The sequence below is a fragment of the Hylobates moloch genome, unplaced genomic scaffold (genome assembly GCF_009828535.3).
Source record: "Hylobates moloch isolate HMO894 unplaced genomic scaffold, HMol_V3 SCAFFOLD_4, whole genome shotgun sequence".
Lineage (NCBI taxonomy): Eukaryota > Metazoa > Chordata > Mammalia > Primates > Hylobatidae > Hylobates > Hylobates moloch.
Window position 1 is genome coordinate 62,916,152 of NW_026652279.1, and position 27,600 is coordinate 62,943,751.

The following is a 27,600-nucleotide window of genomic DNA, read 5'->3' on the forward strand; positions in this document are numbered from 1 at the left end:
GCCGAAATCGCATCACTGCACTCCAGTCTGGCCGACAGAGCGAGACTCCGTCTCAAAAAAGAAAAAAAAAAAAAAGCCTTCCTTCCTTCCTTTCTCTCTTTCTCTCTCTCTCTCTCTCTCTCTCTCTCCTTCCTTCCCTTTCCCTTTCCCCTTTCCTTTCCTTTCCTTTCCTTTCCTTTCCTTTCCTTTCCTTTCCTTTCCTTTCCTTTCCTTTCCTTCTTACTCTGTCACCCAGTCTGGAGTGCAGTTGTGCAATCTTGGCTCACTTCAGCCTCAGCCTCCTGCCTTAGCCTCCCAAGCAGCTGGAACTATAGGTGTGTGCCATCATATCCTGCCAAAAACACCATTTTTCTCAGAATTAGAAAAGAAAATCCTAAATTCAAATAAAACCAAAAATCCTGAATAGCAAAAGCAGTCCTGAGCAAACAAAAGAAATCTGGGGGCATCACACTAGCTGTCTTTAAGTTATACTGCAAGGCTACAGTAATCAACACAGTATGATAACTGGTATAAAAATAGACATATATACCAATGAAACAGAATAGAGAACCCAGATATAAAGCCAAATACTTACAACCAACTGATCTTTGACAAAGCAGACTGAAACATACAGTGGGGGAAAGGACACCCTATTCATTCAGTGGTGCTGGAAAATTGGATAGCCATACACAGAAGAATGAAACTGGATCCCTATCTCTCACCGTCTACAAAAATTTACTCAAGATGGATTAAAGACTTAACCCTTTCCCCATTTGCTCTGAGAATACTTGCCAGTGGCGCTTGCAGCTGCATCATTTACCCCAAAGTAAATTTGCCACAAAATAGCACCCTATGATTATTATTTTTGCATTGCTCTAGTATATCAACTTTGGAAACAAAAGACATTATCCTATTTATAGCATTCCGTTTTCAGTAGCAGTATTTCCACTTACAAAATAAAATCTCAACCACTGAAAATGTCAAATCTTAGAAAACAGCATTCCTACACGATGTTAACATTGTTCTTGAAAAGTTGTTGGCCAAAGATTCATTTCATGAATTCAGTTTTTCTGAAATAGATGATTCTGACAATTCAGACAATTCTGATATTAGTTCTGTTTAGAAATAACTCCAAGAACAGTTTTTATATTTTATTTTCACATTGACTATCAGTTAGATTTGCTTCAGCCTCAAAGAACGTGTTTATGTAAAATTAAATGAGCGCTGGCAGCAAGCCACACCTTTGTTTTGAAAACAGGAAAAGGGTCAAATGTAAGACCTGAAACCATAACAATTTTAGAAGAAACCCTAGGAAAAATTCTGGATATTGGCATAGGCAGAGAATTTATGAGTAAGAGACACAGCAAATGCAACAAAAATAAATAAATGGGACTCAAACTAAAAAGCTTTGTACAGCAAAAGAGATAATCAGCAGAGTAAATAGAGAACCTACAGAATGGAAGAAAATATGTGTAAACTACACATCTGACAAAGGACTAATGTCCGTAATCTACAAGGAACTCAAATTAGCAAGAAAATAAATAATTCATCCCATTTAAAAGTAGACAAACAACATGAACAGACATTTCTCAAAAGAAGATACACAAAAGACTAACAAACATATGAAAAATGCTCAATATCACTAGTCATCACAGAAATGCAAATTAAAACTGCAACAAGATACCACTTTGCCCTAGTCAGAATGGCCATTAAGAAGTCAAAAAACAATAGATGTTGGCACAGACAGGGAACACTTATACACTATTGGTGAGAATGTAAATTAGTTCAACCTCTATGGAAAACAGTATGGAAATTTATCAAAGAACTAAAAGATCTACCATTGAGTTCAGCAGTCTCACTACTGATATCTGCCCAAAGGAAAATATGTCATTATATCAAAAAGATACCTGCACTAGTATGTTTATCATAGTAGAATTCACGATGCAAAAGATACGGAATCAACCTAAGAGTCCATCAAACCAATCAGTGGATAAAGAAAATGTTATATATATGTGATGTACACATACAGACACAGTGGAATACTACTCAGCCTTTAAAAAGAATGAAATAATGTCTTTGCAGCACCTTGGATAGAACTGGGGGTCATTATCCTAAGTAAAGTAACTCAGGAACAGAAAACCAAGTACCACATGTTCTCACTTACAAGGGGGGACTAACCTTGTGGATAAATAACAGCATACAGCATGCTGTAATGGACATTGGAGACTCAGAAAGGGGGAGGGTGGTAAGGGATTAAAAAATCATCTGTTGGGTACACTGTACACTATTTGGGTGATGAGTACACTAAAAGCTCAGATTTCACCACTATAAAATTTATCTGTGTAACCAAAACTACTTGTACCCCTAAAGCTATTGAAAATTTAAAAAAATATATAAATAAATTTCAACAGGAGATTTGATGGGGACAAACCACATCCAAATCATAGCACTCTCAGAATATACATTCGTAACACAGAGCATGTATCATATCTTCCTGTTCTTCAACCCCATCTCTAACTTTTCTAGATCTATAATAAAATATAATAAATGATCACTGTCAGTCTTTTTCCTCAAGTCCTCCCACTAGTCTATTGTTTGGATGAAGTTCATCTTTGAATAAGTTGATTCCTTAAGAAGGGCTTATGGTGCAGATTTTGCATGTTTAAAACTGCTTACTTTGTAAATTTTTTATGGCCTTTAGGCTTGAGGGGGCTGCTTGATAATATCTAAATCTTGGATTCAAATGTTATTTCTGGTCAGACACGGTGGCTCACGCCTGTAATCCCAGCACTTTGGGAGGCCGAGGTGGGCAGATCACGAGGTCTGGAGATCGAGACCATCCTAGCTAACAAGGTGAAACCCTGCCTCTACTAAAAATACAAAAAAAATTACCAGGAGCAGTAGCGGGCACCTGTAGTCCCAGCTGTGCAGGAGGCTGAGGCAGGAGAATGGCATGAACCCGGGAGGCGGAGCTTGCAGTGAACCAAGATTGCACCACTGTACTCTAGCCTGGGTGACAGAGCGAGACTCCCTCTCAAAAAAAAAAAAAAAACAAATGTTATTTCTTTGAGTTAAAAAAAAAATGCTTTTCCATGCCATGACTTCATATTTTTTTCCTCACTTTTTTCGCTCAGTTTTTTTTTTTTTAGATTTTTTTTTTTATTATACTTTAAGTTTTAGGGTACATGTGCACAATGTGCAGGTTTGTTACATATGTATACATGTGCCATATTGGTGTGCTGCACCCATTAACTCGTCACTTAGCATTAGGTATATCTCCTAATGCTATCCTTCCCCCCTCCCCCCACCCCACAACAGTCCCTGGAGTGTGATGTTCCCCTTCCTGTGTCCATGTGTTCTCATTGTTCAACTCCCACCTATGAGTGAGAACATGCGGTGTTTGGTTTTTGGTCCTTGCGATAGTTTGCTGAGAATGATGGTTTCCACTTTCATCCATGTCCCTACAAAGGACATGAACTCATCATTTTTTATCGCTGCATAGTATTCCATGGTGTATAGGAGAAGTCTGATGACAATTGAACTCTCTTGCCATTATAAGGTATTTGGTTTTTGTACAGTGACCATGAGGATTTTTTTCTTTACCTTTAAAGTCTATTAGTTTTCTAAGGATATGTGTTGAAGTTAATCATTACAGGTTAGTTTTCACTGGTACCCAGTGGACTCTTTCAGTATGTAAATTCAAGTCTTCCTTTATTTCTAGAAAATTTTCTTGGATTATAGTTTTAATACTTCCTATTTAATGATTTTTTAAGTGACATGAAAATTGTATATATTTTATAAAATACCTAGGAATCTAACTTACAAGGGCTGTGAAGGACCTCTTCAAGGAGAACTACAAACCACTGCTCAACAAAATAAAAGAGGACACAAACAAATGGAAGAACATTCCATGCTCACGGATAGGAAGAATCAATATTGTGAAAATGGCCATACTGCCAAAGGTAATTTATAGATTCAATGCCATCCCCATCAAGCTACCAATGACTTTCTTCACAGAATTGGAAAAAACTACTTTAAAGTTCATATGAAACCAAAAAAGAGCCGGCATTGCCAAGTCAATCCTAAGCCAAAAGAACAAAGCTGGAGGCATCACGCTACCTGACTTCAAACTATACTACAAGGCTACAGTAACCAAAACAGCATGGTACTGGTACCAAAACAGAGATATAGACCAATGGAACAGAACAGAGCCCTCAGAAATAATACATATTTCTACATATGGCTAGCCAGTTTTCCCAGCAGCATTTATTAAATAGGGAATCCTTTCCCCATTTCTTGTTTTTGTCAGGTTTGTCAAAGATCAGATGGCTGTAGATGTGTGGTATTATTTCTGAGGGCTCTGTTCTGTTCCATTGGTCTATATCTCTGCTTTGGTCACTGTAGCTTTGTAGTATAGTTTGAAGTCAAGTAGTGTGATGCCTCTAGCTTTGTTCTTTTGGCCTAGGATTGTCTTGGCAATGCTGGCTCTCTTTTGGTTCCATATGAACTTTAAAGTAGTTTTTTCCAATTCTGTGAAGAAAGTCATTGGTAGCTTGATGGGGATGGCATTGAATCTATAAATTACCTTGGGCAGTATGGCTATTTTCACGATATTGATTCTTCTATCCATGAGCATGGAATGTTCTTCCATTTGTTTACCTCTTTTATTTTGTTGAGCAGTGGTTTGCAGTTCTCCTTGAAGAGGTCCTTCACATCCCTTGTAAGTTGGATTCCTAGGTATTTTATTCTCTTTGAAGCAATTGTGAATGGGATTTCACTAATGATTTGGCTCTCTGTTTGTCTGTTATTGGTATATAAGAATGCTTGTGATTTTTGCACATTGATTTTGTATCCTGAGACTTTGCTGAAGTTGCTTACCAGCTTAAGGAGATTTGGGGCTGAGATAATAGGGTTTTCTAAATATACAATCATGTCATCTGCAAACAGGGACAATTTGACTTCCTCTTTTCCTAACTGAATACCCTTTATTTCTTTCTCCTGCCTGATTGCCCTGGCTGGAACTTCCAACACTATATGGAATAGGAGTGGTGAGAGAGGGCATCGCTGTGTTGCACCAGTTTTCAAAGGGAATGCTTCCAGTTTTTGCCCATTCAGTGTGATATTGGCTGTGGGTTTGTCATAAATAGCTCTTATTATTTTGAGATACATCTCATCACTACATAATTTATTGAGAGTTTTTAGCATGAAGGGCTGTTGAATTTTGTCAAACGCCTTTTCTGCATCTATTGAGATAATCATGGGGTTTTTGTATTTGGTTCTGTTTATATGCTGGATTACATTTATTGATTTGCATATGGTGAACCAGCCTTGCATCCCAAGGATGAAGCCCACTTGTTCATGGTGGATAAGCTTTTTGATGTGCTGCTGGATTCGGTTTGCCAGTATTTTACTGAGGATTTTTGCATCGATGTTCATCAGGGATATTGGTCTAAAATTCTCTTTTTTGGTTGTGTCTCTGTCAGGCTTTGGTATCAGGATGATGTTGGCCTCATAAAATGAGTTAGGGAGGATTCCCTCTTTTTCTATTGATTGGAATAGTTTCAGAAGGAATGGGACCAGTTCCTCCTTGTACCTCTGGTAGAATTCGGCTGTGAATCCGTCTGGTCCTGGACTTTTTTTGATTGGTAGGCTATTATTGCCTCAATTTCAGAGCCTGTTATTAGTCTATTCAGGGATTCAAGTTCTTCCTGGTTTAGTCTTTGGAGGGTGTATGTGTCCAGGAATTTATCCATTTCTTCTAGGTTTTCTAGTTTATTTGCATAGAGGTGTTTGTAGTATTCTCTGATGGTAGTTTGTATCTCTGTGGGATTGGTGGTGATATCCCCTTTATCATTTTTTATTTTGTCTATCTGATTCTTCTCTCTTTTCTTCTTTATTAGTCTTGCTAGCAGTCTATCAATTTTGTTGATCTTTTCAGAAAACCAGTTCCTGGATTCATTGATTTTTTTGAAGGTTTTTTTGTGTCTCTGTCTCCTTCAGTTCTTCTCTGATCTTAGTTATTTCTTGCCTTCTGCTAGCTTTTGAATGTGTTTGCTCTTCTCTAATTCTTTTAATTGTGATGTTAGGGTGTGCACTTTAGATCTTTCCTGCTTTCTCTTGTGGGCATTTAGTGCTATAAATTTCCCTCTACACACTGCTTTGAATGTGTCCCAGAGATTCTGGTATGTTGTGTCTTTGTTCTCAATGGTTTCAAAGAACATCTTTATTTCTGCCTTCATTTCGTGATGTACCCAGTAGTCATTCAGGAGCAGGTTGTTCAGTTTCCATGTAGTTGAGCGGTTTTGAGTGAGTTTCTTAATCCTGAGTTCTAGTTTGATTGCACTGTGGTCTGAGAGACAGTTTGTTATAATTTCTGTTCTTTTACTTTTGCTGATGAGTGCTTTACTTCCAAGTATGTGGTCAATTTTGGAATAAGTGCAATGTGGTGCTGAGAAGAATGTATACTCTGTTGATTTGGGGTGGAGAGTTCTGTAGATGTCTATTAGGTCTGCTTGGTGCAGAGCTAAGTTCAATTCCTGGATATCCTTGTTAACTTTCTGTCTCATTGATCTGTCTAATGCTGACAGTGGGGTGTTAAAGTCTCCCATTATTATTGTGTGGGAGTCTAAGTCTCTTTGTAGATCTCTAAGGACTTGCTTTTTGAATCTGGGTGCTCCTGTATTGGGTGCATATATATTTAGGATAGTTAGCTCTTCTTGTTGAATTGATCCCTTTACCATTATATAATGGCCTTCTTTGTCTCTTTTGATCTTTGTTGGTTTAAAGTCTATTTTATCAGAGACTAGGATTGCAACCCCTGCCTTTTTGTGTTTTCCATTTGCTTGTAGATCTTCCTCCATCCCCTTATTTTGAGCCTATGTGTGTGTCTGCATGTGAGATGGGTTTCCTGAATACAGCACACTGATGGGTCTTGACTCTTGATCCAATTTGCCAGTCTGTGTCTTTTAATTGGAGCATTTAGCCTATTTACACTTAAGGTTAATATTGTTATGTGTGAATTTGATCCTGTCCTTATGATGTTAGCTGATTATTTTGCTTGTTAGTTGATACAGTTTCTTCCAAGCATCAATGGTCTTTACCATTTGTCATGTTTTTGCAGTGGCTGGTATCGGTTTTTCCTTTCCATGTTCAGTGCTTCCTTCAGGAGCTCTTTTAGGGCAGGCCTGGTGGTGACAAAATCTCTCAGCATTTGCTTGTCTGTAAAGTATTTTATTTCTCCTTCACTTAATGAAGCTTAGTTTGGCTGGATATGAAATTCTGGGTTGAAAATTCTTTTCTTTAAGAACGTTGAATATCGGCCCCCACTCTCTTTTGGCTTGTAGAGTTTCTGCGGAAAGATCTGCTGTTAGTCTGATGGGCTTCCCTTTGTGGGTAACCCAACCTTTCTCTCTGGCTGCCCTTATCAGTTTTTCCTCCATTTCAACTTTGGTGAATCTGACAATTATGTGTCTTGGAGTTGCTCTTCTCAAGGAGTATCTTTGTGGCATTCTCTGTATTTCCTGAATTTGAATGTTGGCCTGCCTTGCTAGGTTGGGGAAGTTCTCCTGGATTCCAACTTGGTTCCATTCTCCCCGTCACTTTCAGGTACACCAATCAGACGTAGATTTGGTCTTTTCACATAGTCCCATATTTCTTGGAGGCTTTGTTTGTTTCTTTTTACTCTTTTTTCTCTAAACTTCTCGCTTCATTTCATTCATTTGATCTTCAATCACTGATACCCTTTCTTCCAGTTGATTGAAGCTTGTGCATTCGTCACGTAGTTCTTGTGCCATGGTTTTCAGCTCCATCAGGTCATTTAAGGACTTCTCTACATTGGTTATTCTAGTTAGCCATTAGTCTCATCTTTTTTCAAGGTTTTTAGCTTCTTTGCATTTGTGTTCAAACTTCCTCCTTTAGCTCAGAGAAGTTTGATCATCCGAAGCCGCCTTCTTTCACCTCATCAAAGTCATTCTCCGTCCAGCTTTGTTCCATTGCTGGCGAGGAGCTGCGTTCCTTTGGAGGGGGAAAGGCGCTCTGATTTTTAGAATTTTCAGTTTTTGTGCTCTGTTTTTTCCCCATCTTCATGGTTTTATCTACCTTTGGTCTTTGATGATGGTGACGTACAGATGGGGTTTTGGTGTGGATGTCCTTTCTGTTTGTTAATTTTCCTTTTAACAGTCATAGCCCTCAGCTGCAGGTCTGTTGGAGTTTACTGGAGGTCCACTCCAGACCCTGTTTGCCTGGGTATCAGCAGCGGAGGCTGCAGAACAGTGAATATTGCTGAACAGCAAATGTTGCTGCCTGATCGTTCCTCTGGAAGCTTCGTCTCAGAGGGTTACCCGGCCATGTGAGGTGGCAGTCTGCCCCTACTGGGGGGGTGCCTCCCAGTTAGGCTACTTGGGGGTCAGGGTCCCACTTGAGGAGGCAGTCTGTCTGTCCTCAGATCTCAGACTCCGTGCTGGGAGAACCACTGCTGTCTTCAAAGCTGTCAGACAGGGACATTTAAGTCTGCAGAGGTTTTTGCTGCCATTTGTTTGGCTATGCCCTGCCCACAGAGGTGGAGTGTACAGAGGCAGGCAGGCCTCCTTGAGTTGCATTGGACTTCACCCAGTTTGAGCTTCCTGGCTGCTTTGTTTACCTACTCAACCCTCAGCAATTGTGGGCTCCCCTCCCCCAGCCTCCTGCCACCTTGCAGTTCAGTCTCAGACTGCTGTGCTAGCAATGAGTGAGGCTCCGTTGGCGTGGGACCCTCCCAGCCAGGCGTGGGATGTAATCTCCTGGTGTGCCGTTTCCTAAGACCATTGGAAAAGCGCAGTATTAGGGTGGAAGTGACCTGATTTTCCAGGTGCCGTCTGTCACCCCTTCCCTTTGCTAGGAAAGGGAATTCCCCGACCCCACGCGCTTCCCGGGTGAGGCGATGCCAGTACCTCAGTTGGAAATGTAGAAATCACCCATCTTCTGTGTCGCTCTCACTGGGAGCTGTAGACTGGAGCTTTTCCTATTTGGCCATCTTGGAATGCAGGACCCAGAACATTTTTTCATATATCTGTTGGCTATGTGTATAATAGGGGAGGGGATTGTTTTCATAAACTTTTTCTGAAAAATACCTACTTAGGTCTTTTTTCATTTTTAAAGTTACTTGTTTTCTTGCTTTTGAGTTGTTTGACCTGGTATTAACCCCTTACCGGATATATGGTTTGCAGGTATTTTCTCTTTCTCTGTCTCGTCACTCTGTTGATTGTTTTCTTTGCTATGCAAAAGCATTTTAGTTTGAGGTAATCCTATATGTCTATTTTTTAATGTTAATATTTGTTCCATTGCTTTGTGTATTTATTTTTAATACTCATGAGAGGTGACAGCGTGCTGGCAGCCCTCGCAGGCCTCGCTCGCTCTCGGCGCCTCCTCTGCCTGGGCTCCCACTTAGGCAGCACTTGAGGAGCCCTTCAGCCTGCCACTGCACTGTGGGAGCCCCTTCCTGGGCCGGCCAAGGCCGGAGCCAGCTCACTCAGCTTGCGAGGAGGTGTGGAGGGAGAGGCAAGGGCGGGAAGCGGGGCTGCGCACGGCGCTTGTGGGCCAGTGTGAGTTCCCGGTGGGCGTGGGCTCGGCAGGCCCCACACTCGGAGCGGCCAGCCGGCCCCACAGGCCCCAGGCAGTGAGGGGCTTAGCACCTGGGCCAACAGCTGCTGTGCTCGACTTTTCGCTGGGCCTTAGCTGCTTCCCCACGGGGCAGGGCTCGGGACCTGCAGCCCACCATGCCTGAGCCTTCCCCATGCCGTGGGCTCCTGCATGGCCCGAGCCTCCCCAACGAGCGCTGCCCCCTGCTCCACAGCGCCCAGTCCCATCAACCACCCAAGGGCTGAGGAGTGCGGGCGCATGGCATAGGACTGGCAGGCAGCTCCACCTGCAGCCCCGGTGCAGGATCCACTGGGTGAAGCCAGCTGGGCTCCTGAGTCTGGTGGGGACTTGGAGAACCTTTATGTCTAGCTAAGGGATTGTAAATACACCAATTGGCACTCTGTATCTAGCTCAAGGTTTGTAAAGACACCAATCAGCACCCTGTGTCTAGCTCAGGGTTTGTGAATGCACCAGTCGACACTCTGTATCTAGCTAATCTAGTGGGGACATGGAGAACTTTTGTGTCTAGCTCAGGGATTGTAAACGCACCAATCAGTACCCTGTCAAAACGGACCAATCAGCTCTCTGTAAAGTGGACCAATCGGCTCTCTGTAAAATGGACCAATCAGCAGGATGTGGGTTGGGCCAGATAAGAGAATAAAAGCAGGCTGCCGGGAGCCAGCAGTGGCAACCCAGCTCGGGTTCCCTTCCACGCGTTAGAAGCTTTGTTCTTTTGCTCTTTGCAATAAATCTTGCTGCTGTTCACTCTTTGGGTCCACACTCCCTTTATGAGCTGTAACACTCACTGCGAAGGTCTGCAGTTTCACTCCTGAAGCCAGTGGGACCACAAACCCACCAGGAGGAACGAACAACTCCAGACGCGCCGCTTTAAGAGCTGTAACACTCACTGCGAAGGTCTGCAGCTTCACTCCTGAGCCAACGAGACCACGAACCCACCAGAAGGAAGAAACTCCGAACACATCTGAACATCAGAAAGAACAAACTCCGGACACGCCGCCTTTAAGAACTGTAACACTCACTGTGAGGGTCCACGGCTTTATTCTTGAAGTCAGTGAGACCAAGAACCCACCAATTCCGGACACACGTATATGTCAGTTGAATCTTCTTTGCCATTATATCCGCTTTCATTTCAGCCACATTCTCACTGATCCTTTTTACTTTTTAAATATTCTTTTTAGTCTGTTCTTTTTCTTCTTTTCAACATTCCTTATGTTTTCATTAGAATCTGTAATTGCTTGTGCACTTTATAATGTGGTCTTAATTCTTCATTTTTGGTATACTTTTGTCTTTTTCTTGTATTTCTTTCCTGAGGTCAACCAACTCTCATTTCTTTCTACTTTTTTGTCCATTTCTGCCCCTAGTTTCTGAATTTGTGCTTCAAGATGTTTTATCGTATCCCAAATATTTGAGGACATTTAATTAACTTTGGAGTGTTGTGCTGTAGTTTCCTTCTGTCACTGTTTTTATAGGGGGAGAGGGTTTTCATAAACTAAATTTTAGGGACTCTCATTTTTTGTTTTCTTTTTATACTGTGTATTTTTAAGTAGATTAACATTGTACCTCTGTATTTCTGTGGATAGGGCTGGCAGTTTGCAGTGGTTTATAAGCTTTGTAGCTCATAATAGGCGTCTTTGTTAATGTGGTTTTTTCTTTTTTTTCTTCTGAGAGAGACTGTAGTTCGGGAGAGATTGCATATATATTTGTTGTTTTGTTTTGTTCTTTCAGTATCCTAAATGTTTCCTCTGAGGTTTTGAGGCAGATTATTGAGGAATTGACAACTGTCCATTTCTCAACATTTAACTGGAGGGAACTTACTCTCCTGTGAGATCCTGCCCCCATCCAAGAATTCCTATTTGTGAGCCTTTTAAGTGAATATTAAAAGGTTCTGATATCTCCTAAGTAGTGAAGAGTATATTTTTTCAGAAAAGCTTTAAAGAAATTTCTTGATATTCTATGAGTGTCTCATCTGTGATGCTTGGCACCACATCTGGTTTTGCTGAAGTCTTCACATTATTATGACTCATTGCTTTTTGTATTAGCATACTTGGCGTGAGAAACTGCCAGCTATACTGAAAGAATCTGTCAACTTAGTAAGAGCTAGGACCTTGAATCACTACCTTTTCAAGATGTTTTATTAAGAAATAGAATGTGAAGCTCTCTTCTTTACAGAGTTGGCTTGTTTTCCAAAAGATAACTCTTAAAGTCCTTTACTAAAGTAGAAGTTTCATAAGAGAGAAGGAAAGCCCACTTCGAAAATTTTGATGGGGAATTTTGATATTACCTTATGAATATTTTAGCCCATCTCAATGCTATAAATTTTTCTATCAAGACTGTTTGGTTACCATTGCAGATAGTGGTAAAAACCTATGTGCTCTTTTGTCTAAGCTACAGTTCTGAAAGGATTTTAGAGGAGGCAACTATGCTTACAATCGAAATGCAAAGTTTTAAAACTACATTTTTTTCCTGACTTTTGAATTCATAAAAAATATTAAAATTTTAATGTTATGTTGGTGTGAGTGTGGTAAAACTGACACTTTTTTATGTTGAAGATGTATGTAAGTACACATTTCTATATGTAGAAGAGGAATTGCTGGGTCACTGGGTTGCATATGTTCAGCTTTAGCAGTTATTGCCAAATGTTTTTGTGGCTGTACTATTTTATACCCACTACCAGTATATAAGAGTTCCAGTTACTATTCTCTGCTTTTCTCCATGTTAACTGTTCTTGTGTGTGTACTGATGGCACGTTATACATAGTTTGCTTTGTATTTCCTTGATAGCTGATGATATTGTGCTTTTTTCATACATTTATTATCCATTTGAATATCTTTGTTTATAAAGAATCTGTTTACATTTTCGTGCATATTCTCTATTGGGAGATCTTTTTCTTATTCATTTGTTGGAGTTCTGTATATATTCGGGTAATGGGTTCTTTTTAGATGTAGTACACATATTTTCTCCATTGCTATGGGCTGCCATTTTACTCCCTTACTGGTATCTTATGATAAATAGACATTAATTTTAGGTAGTTTGCATTTACTAATTATTTTATGGTTAGTACTTTTTGTATTCTGTTTAAGAAATTTTTGCCCATTTCTAGGTTGTGAAGCTGTTCTCAAAGTTTTCTACTTAAAGTCTTATTGGATTTGTTTCTAATATTATCCTCAATCCATCCGGAATTGATTTTTATCTGTGTTGTGTGAGGTAGGAGTCAAAGTGTCAAGGTACATTTTTCCCTTGCAGCATTTATACACTTTAAAATGTGCAGATATCAGATCTGCTGCTTAAGAAGAATAATACCAAAATAGCCACTTTTCTAAAATCAAGATGTACAATGACTATGATATGTTAATAGAAAAACATAATTTAAAATACTTTTCTAAAACCACTATATTTTAGAAGGAGAGGCAAATTCATTTTTAGTAATATTGCTAAATCCCTTTTAAACCTAGTAAATATCTGTTATGTCCCATTTTAAATATATACCCAATAGTCTAATTGTTTAAAAAGAAATTAGAACTATACCTTCCTATCATTATCTTCTGCAGGCAAGTCTTTGCTGAAGCAGCTAAAACTAAGGCTAAATCCAGCCAAAAGGACAGCTTATTCACAGTATAAGAGAAATGATTATGGGAAGACATTTTAGACATTCAAAAAGAGAACACTCGACCACTCCAAATCAGGGGGTTAATTTGTACACCTCCACCTCACTCTGGCCCACCAAGCATAAGACAATGGTCCTCAAAGCCAGACTTTTTAAAGAAACTACTGATGGAAATTATTTAATGATAGCATCTATGGTAAACATTGTTCAGGCGCTATAATGGCCTCTTCTGTATCTTAGAGGATTCAACTGTACATTTGATTTGTCCCACTACACTAAGCTTTCTGAGGGCATCACTGCCTCTTATTCCGTCACCGAATCCCCAGTTCCTGCCTGGCTTAGTGCCTGGATACTCAGGGTTTCAATAAATGAGTTCCTTTGAGAATTCCAAATTTTGTTTTTGAGACTGGAGATGCTCTATACTAGTTACAAAAAAAAAAAAAAAAAACCTGTACATAAATAAGTTTGTAAATTAGAACTGATGCTCTTTAAGCAAGCTTCATTTCCCTCTACTGAAAGTGGACAGAGCTGATGTGCTTTTGTTCCAGCAAGTAATTCTCTACCCTCTGATTCATCCTTCCAAGTTGCAGATTCCTAAGGAGAGCATTGTTCCGTGGCACACCTCAGGAAGTTAAATGAGCTTCCATTTAATTGAGAACATAAATAAGATTTCTCAAGTTTTGTAACAATATTAACTATACTTCTGGTTTATCAGAGTCAGATGCACTATCTCCCCTCTTTTGAATACAGAATGTTTCCATTTAACATCTTCTAGAGCTTAATTTATTGCTGTTCTTCATCTACTGTGGTTGATGTGGACATCAGAAGAGGCATGGTGACCATAAGGTCTCTATGCTCTGTACAAGTGGCTACAAACTCACTGCCAACAGGGTCTAGACAGATGAAATAAAGGAGTGAAATGGCCTAGGCATATGAAGAATAACAGCATAGCCATGATGATAAATGATAGCTGAGCTTCAGGACTGGGGGCATTGTGGAGTGATAGGGCTGTGGCAAACTGGAGTGTGACTTTCTTTTTCAAAGGGGATAGCTGCTACTTAAGGACAACCACTTAGAAAACTGGCCTAGATTTCCTCTTTTCCTTGTGATTTTTCAAGAGAAGTTGGAAATTCAGAATTTATGTTAAGTTTCCGGATTTTGAAAACTTTAACACCTAATTTAAACATTTTTGAAGGAGAGTATAGCCCAGAACTGTATAGACCAAGAGGCCTGTGGGCTGATTCAGGTTCTGAGCCATCAATTCTAACTTCTCCTCCATACCTCTATCAAATTCAGTTATCCAAAAGCACAATATTCTTGGACTGTACACTAAATTCCTGGTTGTATTCTGTTTTATTTTGCTTCATAATAAATTGTCACAAGCCTAGCAACTTAAAACAGCACAGTTTTATCATTTCAGTTTCCATGGATCTGAAGTCTGGGCATTGCATGGCATGACTGAATTCTCTGCTCGGGGTCCCACCAGGCTGAAATTAAGGTGTTAGCTGGGAATACGTTTCTCATCTGGGGCTCACAGTTCTCTTCCAAGTGTACTAGTTGTTGGTAGAATTCAGTTCATTGCAGTTGTAAAACTGAGGTCCCCATTTTCCTGGTAACTGTTGGCCAAGGACTGCTCTAATTTTCTAGAGGTGACTTGCAATGGCCCTGTTAGGCAAGTTGCTACATAGATGTTTGCATTCTTCCAGGCCACCTGGCATGTGTCTCTCTTATTTCCAATTCTGCAACCTGAGAAAACAATGTGCTTTTAATGGGCCTACCTGATTAGTTCAGGCCCATTTTCTGAGTAGAAAAATCTCCCTTTTGCCATATATGTAACATAAAAGAAGTTAAAAATAAAACTGACAGACTGACAGGGAATCCTGGTAAGAAATACCCTAGAAGGCCAGGTTCGGTGGCTCACACCTGTAATCCCATCACTTTGGGAGGCCGAGGTGGGTGGATCACCACAGGTCAGGAGTTCAAGACCAGCCTGGCAAATATGGTGAAACCCTGTCTCTAATAAAAATACAGAAATTAGCTGGGCATGTTGGTGTGCGCTTGTAATTCCAGCTACTTGGGAGGCTGAGACAGGAGAATTGCTTGAACCCGGGAGGCAGAGGTTGCAGTGAGCCAAGATCACGCCACTGTACTCCGACCTGGATGACAGAGTGAGACTCCGTTAAAGAAAGAGAGAGAAAGAGAGAGAGGGAGGGGGGAGAGGGAGGGAGGGAGGAAGGAAGGATAGATCCTAGAAGCATTAAAAGATCACATACTAGAGGAAATTTCACAAGTAAACACACATTGGAAAAGTTAATCAAGAAAATAACAAGTTACCAGTTTCTTGATCACCAATACTGCTGGGGAGAGGGGGAATAAATTGGTACAGCCTTTTTGTTTAATTAGATTCCATTTGTCAGTTTTGGCTTTTGTTGCCATTGCTTTTGGTGTTTTAGTCATGAAGTCTTGGCCCATGCCTATGTCCTGAATGATATTGCCTAGGTTTTCTTTTAGGTTTTTATGGTTTTAGGTCTTACGTTTATGGTTTAGTCCATCTTGAGTTAATTTTTATATAAGGTGTAAGGAAGGGGCCCGGTTTCAGTTTTCTATATATGGCTAGCTAGCCAGTTTTCCCAACAGCATTTATTAAATAGGGAACCCTTTCCCCATTGCTTGTTTTTGTCAAGTTTGTCAAAGATCACATGGTTGTAGATGTGTAGTGTCATTTCTGAGGACTCTGTTCTGTTCCATTGGTCTACATACCTGTTTTGGTACCAGTACCATGCTGTTTTGGTTACTGTAGCCATGTATAGTTTGAAGTCAGGTAGCGTGATGCCTCCAGCTTTGTTCTTTTTGCTTAGGAATGTCTTGGCTACGTGGATTCTTTTTTGGTTCCATATGAAATTTAAGGTAGTTTTTTCTAATTCTGTGAAGAAAGTCAATGGTAGCTTGATGGGGATAGCACTGAATCTATACATGTGGGCATTATGGCCATTTTCATGATATTGATTCTTCCTATCCACGAGCATGGAATGTTTTTCCATTTGTATCCTCTCTTATTTCCTTGAGCAGTGGTTTGTAGTTCTCCTTGAAGAGGTCCTTCACATCCCTTGTAAGTTGTATTCCTAGCTATTTTATTCTCTTTGTAGCAATTGTGAATGGGAGTTCTCTCATGATTTGGCTCTCTGTTGTTGGTGTATAGGAATGCTTGTGATTTTTTCACGTTGATTTTGTATCCTGAGACTTTGCTGAAGTTGTCTATCAGCTTAAGGAGATTTTGGGCTGAGACAATGGGGTTTTCTAAATACACAGTCATGTCATCTGCAAACAAAGACAATTTTACTTCCTCTCTTCCTGTTTGAATACCCTTTATTTCTTTCTCTTGCCTGATTGCCCTGACCAGAACTTCCAATACTATGTTAATAGGAGTGGTGAGAGAGGGCATACTTGTCTTGTGCAGGTTTTCAAAGGGAATGCTTCCAGTTTTTGCCCATTCAGTATGATATTGGCTGTGGGTTTGTCATAAATAGCTCTTATTATTTTGAGGTATGCTGATTTTGAACTTTTTAAAGCAATTTTATTCCTAAGTTTTTTAACTTTTTTGTTGCTATTATGGATGGAGTTGTAAAAATTTCATTTCAGATTGCACTAGCATATATGGAAATGCAGTTGATTTTTGTATATGGATCCTGTGACTTAGCTAAGTTTCTTTACTAGTTCTAGAGAGGTTTTTTTTGTTTTGTTTGTCAATTCCTTAGAATTCGCTACTCATAAGATCAAGTATCATCCTTGAAAATGATATCCTTGGAAGTCCACATTACTCGTATTCAAGTGATGTTGCCGTAGCGTAAAACATTTTTGGAAGTCGTTATTCAGGCTTTCTTACACAAGTTACCAAGCACATAAGAAAATCTATTTTTATTATTTATTAGTGTGTGTCTTGCTTTAATTTTTCTTCTTCCTTTTTATCTTAGTATCTTAGATCTGTACTGAGGATATGTTATTTTTTATGTATCTGATAGACCAAGCTTGTCCAACCTGTGGCTTGCAGGCCGCATGCGGCCCAGGACAGCTTTGAATGCGGCCCAACAGAAATTCATAAACTTTCTTAAAACATTGTGAGATTTTTTTGTGATTTATTTATTTATGTTTGTTTATTGGTTGATTGATTGATTGTGCCCAAAAGCTGTCGTTATGTGTGGCCCAAAACAATGCTTTTTCCATTGTGGCCCAGGGAGGCCAAAAGATGGAGCACCCCTGTGATAGACATTAAAGGATTAAATTTAGGCACACAGTTTTATATATGCATCTGACATTCAAGGAAAAAGCTGTGGATGGAAGGTTAAGCTTGTGAGTTGTCAGATCATAGTTAAAGCCATGGGATCAGATATGATCACCTAAAGAGATTAACTAGAAATCCAACAACCCTCAGAAGTAAAATTGAGTAGGTCCAGAAAAAGGCTTGAGGGATGACCTGAGGCTGGAATCTAAGGGGTTTGAGGGAAGCACGTTAAGAATACTATTAATTAACCATCAATTTATTTGTGAGCCACCTACCTGGATGAAATATTTTGTTAATTTTTTTTTTAGTCCCTCATTATTGTTTTGAAAGAGTATACATGTCTTTCACAGGAAATTAATCTTTATAGGTTCAGTGATGCATGTACTGCTTTTCCTTTTGAATCATTTGAATAGACATTACTTGTCATTTTTTTCCTCCAGAGCAATATGATTTGTAATCATTAAACATTTTAGTCATTATTGTATACTAATTTAATAGCCAGCTTGGTATATTATTCTGATTCTGTTATCTGCATTGCAAATATTATTGACTTCATGAGAGTCACACCAAATAATCTGCTTTTCTTTCATTCCTAGGCAAATACTGTGGTCTGGGGTTGCAAATGAACCATTCAATTGAATCAAAAGGCAATGAAATCACATTGCTGTTCATGAGTGGAATCCATGTTTCTGGACGCGGATTTTTGGCCTCATACTCTGTTATAGATAAACAAGGTAATTTTCACCTTATGCAATGGCCCCTACAGTTTGTAATTTTAACAACAAAAATAAAATGCTTTCTTAAAGTACCTGTTTTCTGAAATGAGAATAGAGCAGAAAGACTGGACAATTAATAGCACATATATAAATTTGACAAATAAGGTGAGATCAGTTTCAAAGTTCCAAAAATAAAAGTACATAAACATTACTTCCCTTTCCTTAGTAAAGGAAATATTGCTGAAATACTGATTTTTTTTATTTTTATAAGATTGGAACATGAGCTATAATAACTTTTTTTTTTTTTTTGAGACAGAATTTTGCTCTTGTTGCCCAGGCTGGAGTGCAGTGGTGCGATCTCGGCTCACCGCAACCTCCACCTCCCGGATTCAAGCGATTCTCCTGTCCCAGCCTCCCGAGTAGCTGGGATTACAGGCATGCGCCACCATGCCCAGCTAATTTTGTATTTTTAATAGAGATGGGGTTTCTACATGTTGGCCAGGCTGGTCTCGAACTCTTGACCCCAGGTGATCCGCCTGGCTCAGCCTCCCAAAGTGCTGGGATTACAGGTGTGAGCCAGTGCACCCGGCCTATAATAACATTCTTAAAATTTATGAATTATTGAAATGTTTTATATCAATGTAAAACATTATTATTCACAGTTTACCACTTCATAGTGCTGTGTTAAAGACCATACTACCATTATTTTCAAAGAATAAGATCTCACATCCCCAGGAGTACCTGAGGAGTGCTGAGACAGCATGAAATAAACATGGGGTATTTCTAAATTGCTAATGTTTAGGAGGAAAATGTGGTATAAAGGGGGAAAATTAAGAACAAGGTTATTCAGATGCTGGTGAGGTTGTGGAGAAAAAGAAACAGTATACACTGTTTGTGGGAATGTAAGTCAGTTCAGCCATTGTGGAAGACAGTGTGGCAATTCCTCAAAGACCTAAAGGCAGAAATACCATTCAACCCAGCAATCCCATTACTGGATATATACCCAAACGAATATAAATTATTCTGTCATAAAGACATATGCATGTGTATGTTCATTGCACCGCTATTCAATTGCAAAGACTTAGAATCACCTTAAATGCCCATCAGTGATAGACTGGATAAAGAAAGTTTTGTACATGTATACCATGGAATAATATGCAGCCATGAAAAAGAACGAGATGTTCTTTGCAGGGACATGGATGGAGCTGGAAGCCGTTATCTTTAGCAAACTAATTAATTCAGGAACAGAAAACCAAATACTGCATGTTTTCACTTAGGAGCTAAATTATGAAAACACATGGACATATAGAGGGGAACAACACACACTGGGGCTTTTGGGAGGGTGGGAGGTGGGAGAGGATCAGGAAAAATAACTAATGGATACCAGGCTTAATACCTGGATGATCAAATAATCTGAAAACAAGCCCCCATGACACAAGCTTACTTATGGAACAAACCTGCACATGTACCCCAAACTTAAAAGTTTAAAAACAAAAGATTATTAAATAGAATAGAATCCAAAATTTGCCTGAATCTCTAAGATAAAATGCAAGACCTGCATGAACTCTCTCACGTGTTTTAGCTGCTGTGGGATGTGTTCATTTCCCCCGCTATATAGGGGTACCATGATGAGAAAGTTTAATAAGTGTTGCTAGTAGAAGAATAGATCAAAACAATCATTTAAATTTTTAAAAGTTGATTATTTTGATATTCAGCATTGAATTAAGTTACCATTTAAAAGTTTAAATTGGCTTTTACTTCATAATGTATAAATGAGGAGATTCTCAAGAACCTCCTAGTTGTGAGAATGCTGGGCACTGGGAATTATAGGGGAAAGCAAGCAATTCCTCCTCAGCTATGGTGGGCTTGAGATAAACACGATATGTCTTATTGAAAGTTTCATATAGAAAGTGATAGAGGAGAGAGCTGTTCTGTGTGGAGGAACCTGCCTTTCCTTAGTTTATAAGCGATAGGGCAAGGTGTGAAGGCTAACAAAATCTTTCATGGTAAACGAGAAGGAAAATTCATTTGGATGAAATAATAGAAAAGAACTAGAAACATTATGCCAAATGAACAATTAATATTTTCTACAGAACCAGGAAAACGTAGGCAGTGTGATGTTGTGGAAAGGACTGTTGGTATCCCTGCCTCTGCCACGTGCTAGCTGGCTAACCTCTGGCCAGTCATTTCACTGCTGTGAGTTGTATCTTTGAATGGATTCGTTATGAGGACTGAATCTAATAAAAACGTGTACTCTTTGTAGGCTCATGACATAGCAGACACATACAATGTTAGTTTCCCCCCTTCTACCACTGTAGACATGCATACACGTGTTCCCCACCCCTACCACCGAAAGAATAATGTAGAGAACACAAGTGAGATGATAATGGATTACCGTCCTTTAAGTTTTACTTATTGAAAGTCTTGGGTTGATAGGTGAGAGGATAGAAAATAAAGTTAATTTGCTTCTTATTTTCATTAAGTTTCTTAATCTTAATATCAGGTTAAATTACTTATTTTGATTCATATTTTTGCTTTTCTCTGTTATTTATCAAGTTGAAGGTTTCTGGAAAATAAGTATCCTGTGTTTTTTAAAAAAGGTTCTTATATTAGATATTTAAATCATGAGGCTTTTTGGCCCACAGAAACCTTAATGTCCTGCATTAAATTTACTTAAGAATTGGCTATGACCTCAGATAAAAGAATCAGTATGTTGTGTAGCTTACAAACTTCTCTACCAAATTTCACATGGCTATATTCTATTTTAGATGAATCTTAGCTTCCAAAGATTTTTGAAACAACCACCTTAATCAGGAATTTCTTGATACTAAAACTTTCCAAAGTCATAGTCATCTTGGGAAATCTCATTTAACAGCTCCTGAAATCATATTATTTTTTTGCATGTCTTTATCCCATCCATCAAGCATTTATTTTATCTGAACTAGAATGAATTGCCTGAACTATATTCAAGAGAACACTGGTTGAATTTCTTATTACTTCTTCTTGGGTGGCTTTTTGATCACAATTTCTTATAATGACTCATTAATTTGAAGGTTGCTTGGCTTTGGTTGAGGTCCTCAGTGTATTTTTATCCAGGAAACTTAACTGCCACAATGAATTCCATAAATATTTTCAAGGAACCTAGCTACATGTCCCTAGCCTAGAAGTCTAGTTGAAGATTTAGAGTATTCGGGAATGAAAAGATTGTGAAAAATATTGCTTCATCAGCTACTTCATTTGTTAGGCTCTCAAGATGACTTGTGTTATAGTATGTGTTGTTGATAGAGTCATGATTTTGCGTGAGATAGACTAATTCTCATTACCTTGTGCAAGAACCCATTATAAAAATCTATTCCTTTTGATTCCTTATTTCCTGCCCTATACTTGGCACCAAGGAAACAGCAGTAAATAAGGCACAATCACACCTTCATGGGACTTGCAGTGTAGGGTTGGAAAAAGACATTAAACGAATACTTAATTGCAATTATGAAATAAAGTATGGTGAAAGAATCACCAAATGATAGGGGCCAGAGATGTGTGGAGAGTGGAAGATTGATAAAAAGCAGAGTTTTCCTGAGGAAGTCACTTTTAAGCTGAGAAGTGAAGGTTTGGAGTTTCCAGGCAGGCAAGGAAGGAAAAACATTCTACAGAAGGGAACAGCAGGTGCAAAAACCTGATGGTAGAGAAGAGCGCTGGGAGAACTGGAAAAGAAAGCCAGAGTAGCTGGAGTAGATTGGGTTGGGGGTGAGTAGGTTTCATTATTCGGAACCTTACAGAAAATGTAAGGGTTGGAGCTTTTTCCTAAGAGTGCATGGAAGCTGTTAAGAACAGAGAAGTGGTGTGACTGGATTTATGTTTTTGTTTATGCAATCTTCCCTGCTCTGTGAAGAGCGGGTCAAATAAAAGTAAGAATAAATGTAGAGAGGCCCATTAAGAGGCTGTCCAAGGAGCCAAAGCAGAGATGATTGAATTAAGAGGTCTCGTTATAAATGTAACTAGAATTATGCCAGTTTGTAAAGACTGTAGAGTCAGACATATCTTCTACAGGGAACATTTCAATGAATTAGAGTTTATCTTGGTGGAATTTAAGCTCTAGAAAGAGTCTTTGAGCATTAGGAAGCCCTCTTGGGTAAAGCTCTGAACTACAGTAATGCCTGGGTTGTATCTTGGGCTGTCTGCCTGGAGTCCTCTTCCACCTTCATTTCTAGTTTTCATTAAATTTTTAATAAAGCTTTTTTCCCCCTCTCTGCTATTTTTAATGATCTTTGAGCAATAGTTTTCAGCTTTTTTTCATTACCAGTTATCTCTTTCCATTTTCACCTATAAACCTCATTTTTGAAAGATAGTGAAAGGAAAAGTTCCCATTTCCTCAAGCAATTTGATATATAGAAATATGAATCAAGACTTCCAACAACTATTAGAGGACTAATATTTCTACTTTAAGGTAGCATAATCTCAACAAATTTCAACCGTTCCACAGAAGCAGCCACTAAATACTTCCTTATACAAACAACCACATCTGTAGTCCTCATAATAGGTATTCTCTCTAACAGTCTATTCTCCAGATAGTGAACTATAATAAATACTATTAATCAGTTTTCATCTACCACAGCTGGACTTTCTGAAAATTTGAACATGTATGTGGACCTTTGTGGTATCTTGGACTTTTATATTGGCAACCCCTGTTTAGAAGTTCTATAGAAAGTCCTGAGTTACTGCTGGTGTTACTGAGTGAGGCAGAACCTACCACACTAAGGTCCAGACTCAGGTAACTCAGATCTTTTAATTTAGTATAATAATGTGGCCAGACGCAGTGGTTCACGCTTGTAATCCCAGCACTTTGGGAGGCCGAGGCGGGTGGGTCATCTGAGGTCAGTAGTTCGAGACGAGCCTGGCCAACATGATGAAAACCTGTCTTTACTAAAAATACAAAAAATTAGCCGGGCGTGGTGGTGGGTGCCTGTAATCCCAGCTACTCAGGAGGCTGAGGCAGGAGAATCGTTTGTACCCGGGAGGCGGAGGTTGCACTGAGCCAAGATTGCATTACTGCACTCCAACCTAGGCAACAAGAATGAAACTCTGTCCCAAAATAATAATAATAATAATAATAAATGCTACTGACATTTTATTCTGAAAAGTAGATTTAAAAACAGTGGTTGTCATTGGAATTGAAAAATAAAATGAATTTTATAGATGATCTAAATTTCTGTTTTTGAATCTGTTCAACAATGACCAGTTTGTAGGAGGAACTGGACATTTGTAGAATGGTCCTGGGTGATGATTTTTTAAGTTGTAGTTATAAAACAGTGAACTCAGAAGAAATATATATATATTTGCATTGAAAGCTTCAAGTCCTTCAAGGCAGCATTTATTCATATGTACCATAATTGGGGTGTGTGTGTGTGTGTGTGTGTGTGTGTACACGCATGACTGGAAAGTGGTGATCCTGGTATTCTTTTTGGAGAACATGAAATTGTCACTTAAAACATAATACTGAATCTTACTACTTTAGATTTCACCAACTCGTAATTTTGTAGTGGTCAGTCTAAAGTTTGCCTTTATTTTGGAGGGGAGAAATAGTAAATAGTTTAAAATTTCACGTGAAATAATGTAGATACTAATATAGTTCCTAATTGGAACTCATAAACACATGTTCATTCATTGTCTGCCACCCCTTAGAATCTAATGACAGTGCACTTAAGACTTGTGAACAGCTGAGCCTGGAAAATATTCCCATTTAACAAGATTATCGTTGCTATATGATGGATTATTTTTAGAATTAACACCAATAGTATAAAAAATATTTGCTGCATTTTTTAACCACATCATTCTTGCAAATATTTGCCATTTTTTCATTCTTACATCAGATTATATCAGTTTGCAAATGAAACGTAGGTCTGACTAGATAATTCCTTTCTAGCAGAGTCCAAATTTCTGTAACTGGTTATTTTTTTCCTGCATGGAATGTTTTCGGCTTTGAAAATAGGGTGTGAATTCCTTAGATTGTTTGCCTTCTTAACCGTACAGTAATTTTATAGAATTTGTTTTGTTTCCAGTACTACAATTGGCTAGGTTCCTATTTGTTATTTTTATATTGGGTTCCAAATTTTGGTTTCTGTATCTGGCAAACATTTTAAAACTCTGATACTATTAAACTTAGTAAGATTTTATTAATGAAGTTTCAGTTTACATTCCTATCTTTAGATATGCCTTTTATTTTCACACAAATGAGTATGTATAATGTTTGTGTGTATAATATAATTAACACGCAGAAGAATATTTGTAGTTTGGTGTCAATTTGTAGAACAAAGGTGCTGACGAACAAAGTGTTACCAATGTTGCAGAGAAAGAGAATTTAAACAATCTGTTAAGATGGTGTTAACCTGAAGAGGCAGTTCACATTACAGGATAGAGTTTATTCCAAGCTGATAGATAAACCTGAAGAGCATCTAAATGATTTTAATGTTTTCTATGTGTTTAATTTTTTTTGGCATATTAGGAGTGCTGAGAAGAGACTACGTATGTGTTTGTGCTGTCCTGTGCTGTACAGTGGCTCTATCCTTCACTGTTGATAAATACTAATGTATTTATTAGCTTCCTAGATACTGTGTACGTCACAAAATAATTATGCTATATTTTAATGTTTGTATTCATTTTTTAGTGTATGGAGATTTAGATAAGGAGTTTGATTTGATCCAGTTAACCATATGTAGCTTATAGCCTGTTTGACTACATAGTTTATTGCTTAGGCAACTGAGCTATGCTTTATATCATCCATAAGAAAGCATTAATTATTTTCATCTGAGAAAATTTTTTCCGGGCTTCTACTGTGGACTCTGCTTTCATAGATGACATTGTTATATTCCTAAGAGAAACATAAGGTTTAGTCTCCACTCTCAGTATGTAAAAGGAGAGAAGAGGTAAAATACCTAGTATAGTGTCTGGTACTTAGTAAATGTTAATTGGCTCTGAATCACTATACATTATGTTGTACTATACTATATATGTAAATTTCTCTTAACAGAATTGCAGATGCTAAAAATCAGTGCCAGATTCCTATAATAGAAGCAAGAAAACCACACAATAATATTGTCAGGAGAATTTAGCAGAAGACCAGGCTTATCCTACATCCTTTAGCACTTGAACAGAGTAGCTGTTTATATATCTACGATGCAAGGCTGTTGACAAGATGAGAACTATGAAAGCAAGACCACATATTGTTTAAGGCTCTGGGAAATTGGTTATTTAAATAATTTTAGATCACATAAGAGAGAAGAATGTATAGGTGTACATTTTCTTTTTTCTGCCTATATTTTCTTATTTCTAGTAAATAATACAGTAACTTAGGAATAGTACTTCTATGCTTTCTTTTTTGAGACAGAGTCTTGCTCTGTCACCCGGGCTGGAGTACAGTGGTGCGATCTCAGCTCACTGCAACCTCCGCCTCCCGGGTTCAAGCGATTCTCCTGCCTCAGCCTCCCAAGTAGCTGGGACTACAGGCACGTGCCACCATGCCTGGCTAATTTTTTGTTTTTTTTGTTTTTTTGGTAGAGATGGGGTTTCACCGTGTTAGCCAGGATGGTCTCGAACTCCTGACTTCGTGATCCGCCTGCCTCGGCCTCCCAAAGTGCTGGGATTACAGGCATGAGCCACCGTGCCCGGCCACTTTCTTGAGTTAGAATAAATATAGGCACTTGAGTTCAACTGTGCAAAAATGTTTACAGCAAATATAGTCGGCTTTATACCAACTATATTGTGGTAAGTTATGGCTACTGACACTACTGAGGGTCTTTTTCCAATTCAGTCAAGAACACAAAACAGTATTAATTGAAGGAAAATCTAAATAAATATATTTTGCAACCCTGCAATCTCAGAAATAGCCAACACTGTCAATCAAAAATATTTCTATGATAGTAACCAATGTGCTGATATTTTTTGATTCATTTGTTAACATAAAATATATTTTCATGGTATTATATATGGGTCAACATAAGATTTCAAGTTTAAATATTTCATGCAACAGTTACAAAGTTCTCTAGCCTTTGCAGTTATTATGTGTTGAAAATGTTTTTAATTGTACTTTATTTTTTTAAAAAATGTATATATCACTTATGGTAGATAATATAGCTAACTAAGTTTGCAACTGTCTTAGAAAATCTGATGTTGGTGTCTTCAGAAAACCTGACTTTCCTCAGGCTGTTCTTGATTATTGGCTTGCCTTCACATTTGTATTCTCTCCTGCTCTTTGTCACAATCACATTATCCTGCCTTCAGAGCCCCATCTGAGATCTGCCTCCTCTGGACAGCCCTCTAGGATTAGGGAAGGCAGGTAATGGGGAAGGATAGAAACTCTTTTTATAGATACTATGGTTATACTTCCTTTGGGTTAAACTCTACTGTGAAGACTAGTGTATATTCAACACTGAAGATGCTCTTTTGGGGGCTATCCAGAAAAAGAGGGAATGCCAGTTTGCTTCAGCAGAATCCCTGAGGGCATTCTGTTTACTACTGCCATCACTGTTATCTACAACACCCAAATGAAGTGTACCGTATATGTGATACTTTGTGCAGTAATGTGTTATAGTCATTTGTATGTATTGTTTGATTAAAATCACCAGAATAAAATTCTATGCAGAGGCTGTCAGTTTAAAACATAGCAAATACCAGGCGTGGTGGCTCACCCATGTCTTCTCAACAGTTTGGGAGGTTGAGGTGGGAGGATTGCTTGAGGCTGGGAGTTCCAGACCAGAAAGGTAGTGAGACCCCCATCTTTGCCAACAATTTAAAAAATTAGTTGGGTGTGGTGGCACACACCTGTAGTTTTAGCTACTTGGGAGGCTGAGGTGGAGGATTGCTTGAGACCAGGAACTTGAGGCTGCAGTGAGCTAGGATCGTGCCACTGCACTGTAGCCTGGGTGACAGAGCAAGGAAAAAGAAATGTAAATTATATACTGCCCAGTACTTTGAACATATCACCGATTTTTCTAGTATTATAGTAAACATTAAAGTGGATCCAGCAAGATAAGTGTTTTCTCAGTATTTATTATAATCTAAGTACTTCACGTGTAGTAAGTTCATCTTTTAAGTTGCTCAGTCCAGAAACTTTAGTGTATCTTTGACTCCTCTTTTTTTCTCAAGCTTCATATTCAGCTGCCAATTCTTCGAATATATATGTACATGTACCAGAATCTGACTACATCTTAACAGCTCTACTACCACCACTCTATTTCAGGTTCCAACTTCTACCTCAATTACGGCAATTAATTTCTTACCTTTGTTTTTGCCGTTTTCCCCTTCAATCTACTCTGAATTCAGTGGTCAGTGTGATCTTATTAAAGTGAAAGTTTCATCTCACTCTACCAACTACCCTTATCTCCAAGATGCTC

The 27,600-nt window shown here is 38.7% G+C and overlaps 1 protein-coding gene across 1 annotated transcript in view; it reads left to right on the top strand.

Annotated features, from left to right (window-relative positions):
* Positions 1 to 27,600, top strand: part of DCBLD2 (discoidin, CUB and LCCL domain containing 2) — a 99,322-nt gene that overhangs the window by 31,141 nt on the left and 40,581 nt on the right. Inside the window, exon 3 of the mRNA XM_032150324.2 lies at positions 18,095 to 18,232. Within this exon, the coding sequence (XP_032006215.1) occupies positions 18,095 to 18,232 (138 nt within the window). The remainder of the gene's footprint in view (positions 1 to 18,094; positions 18,233 to 27,600) is intronic.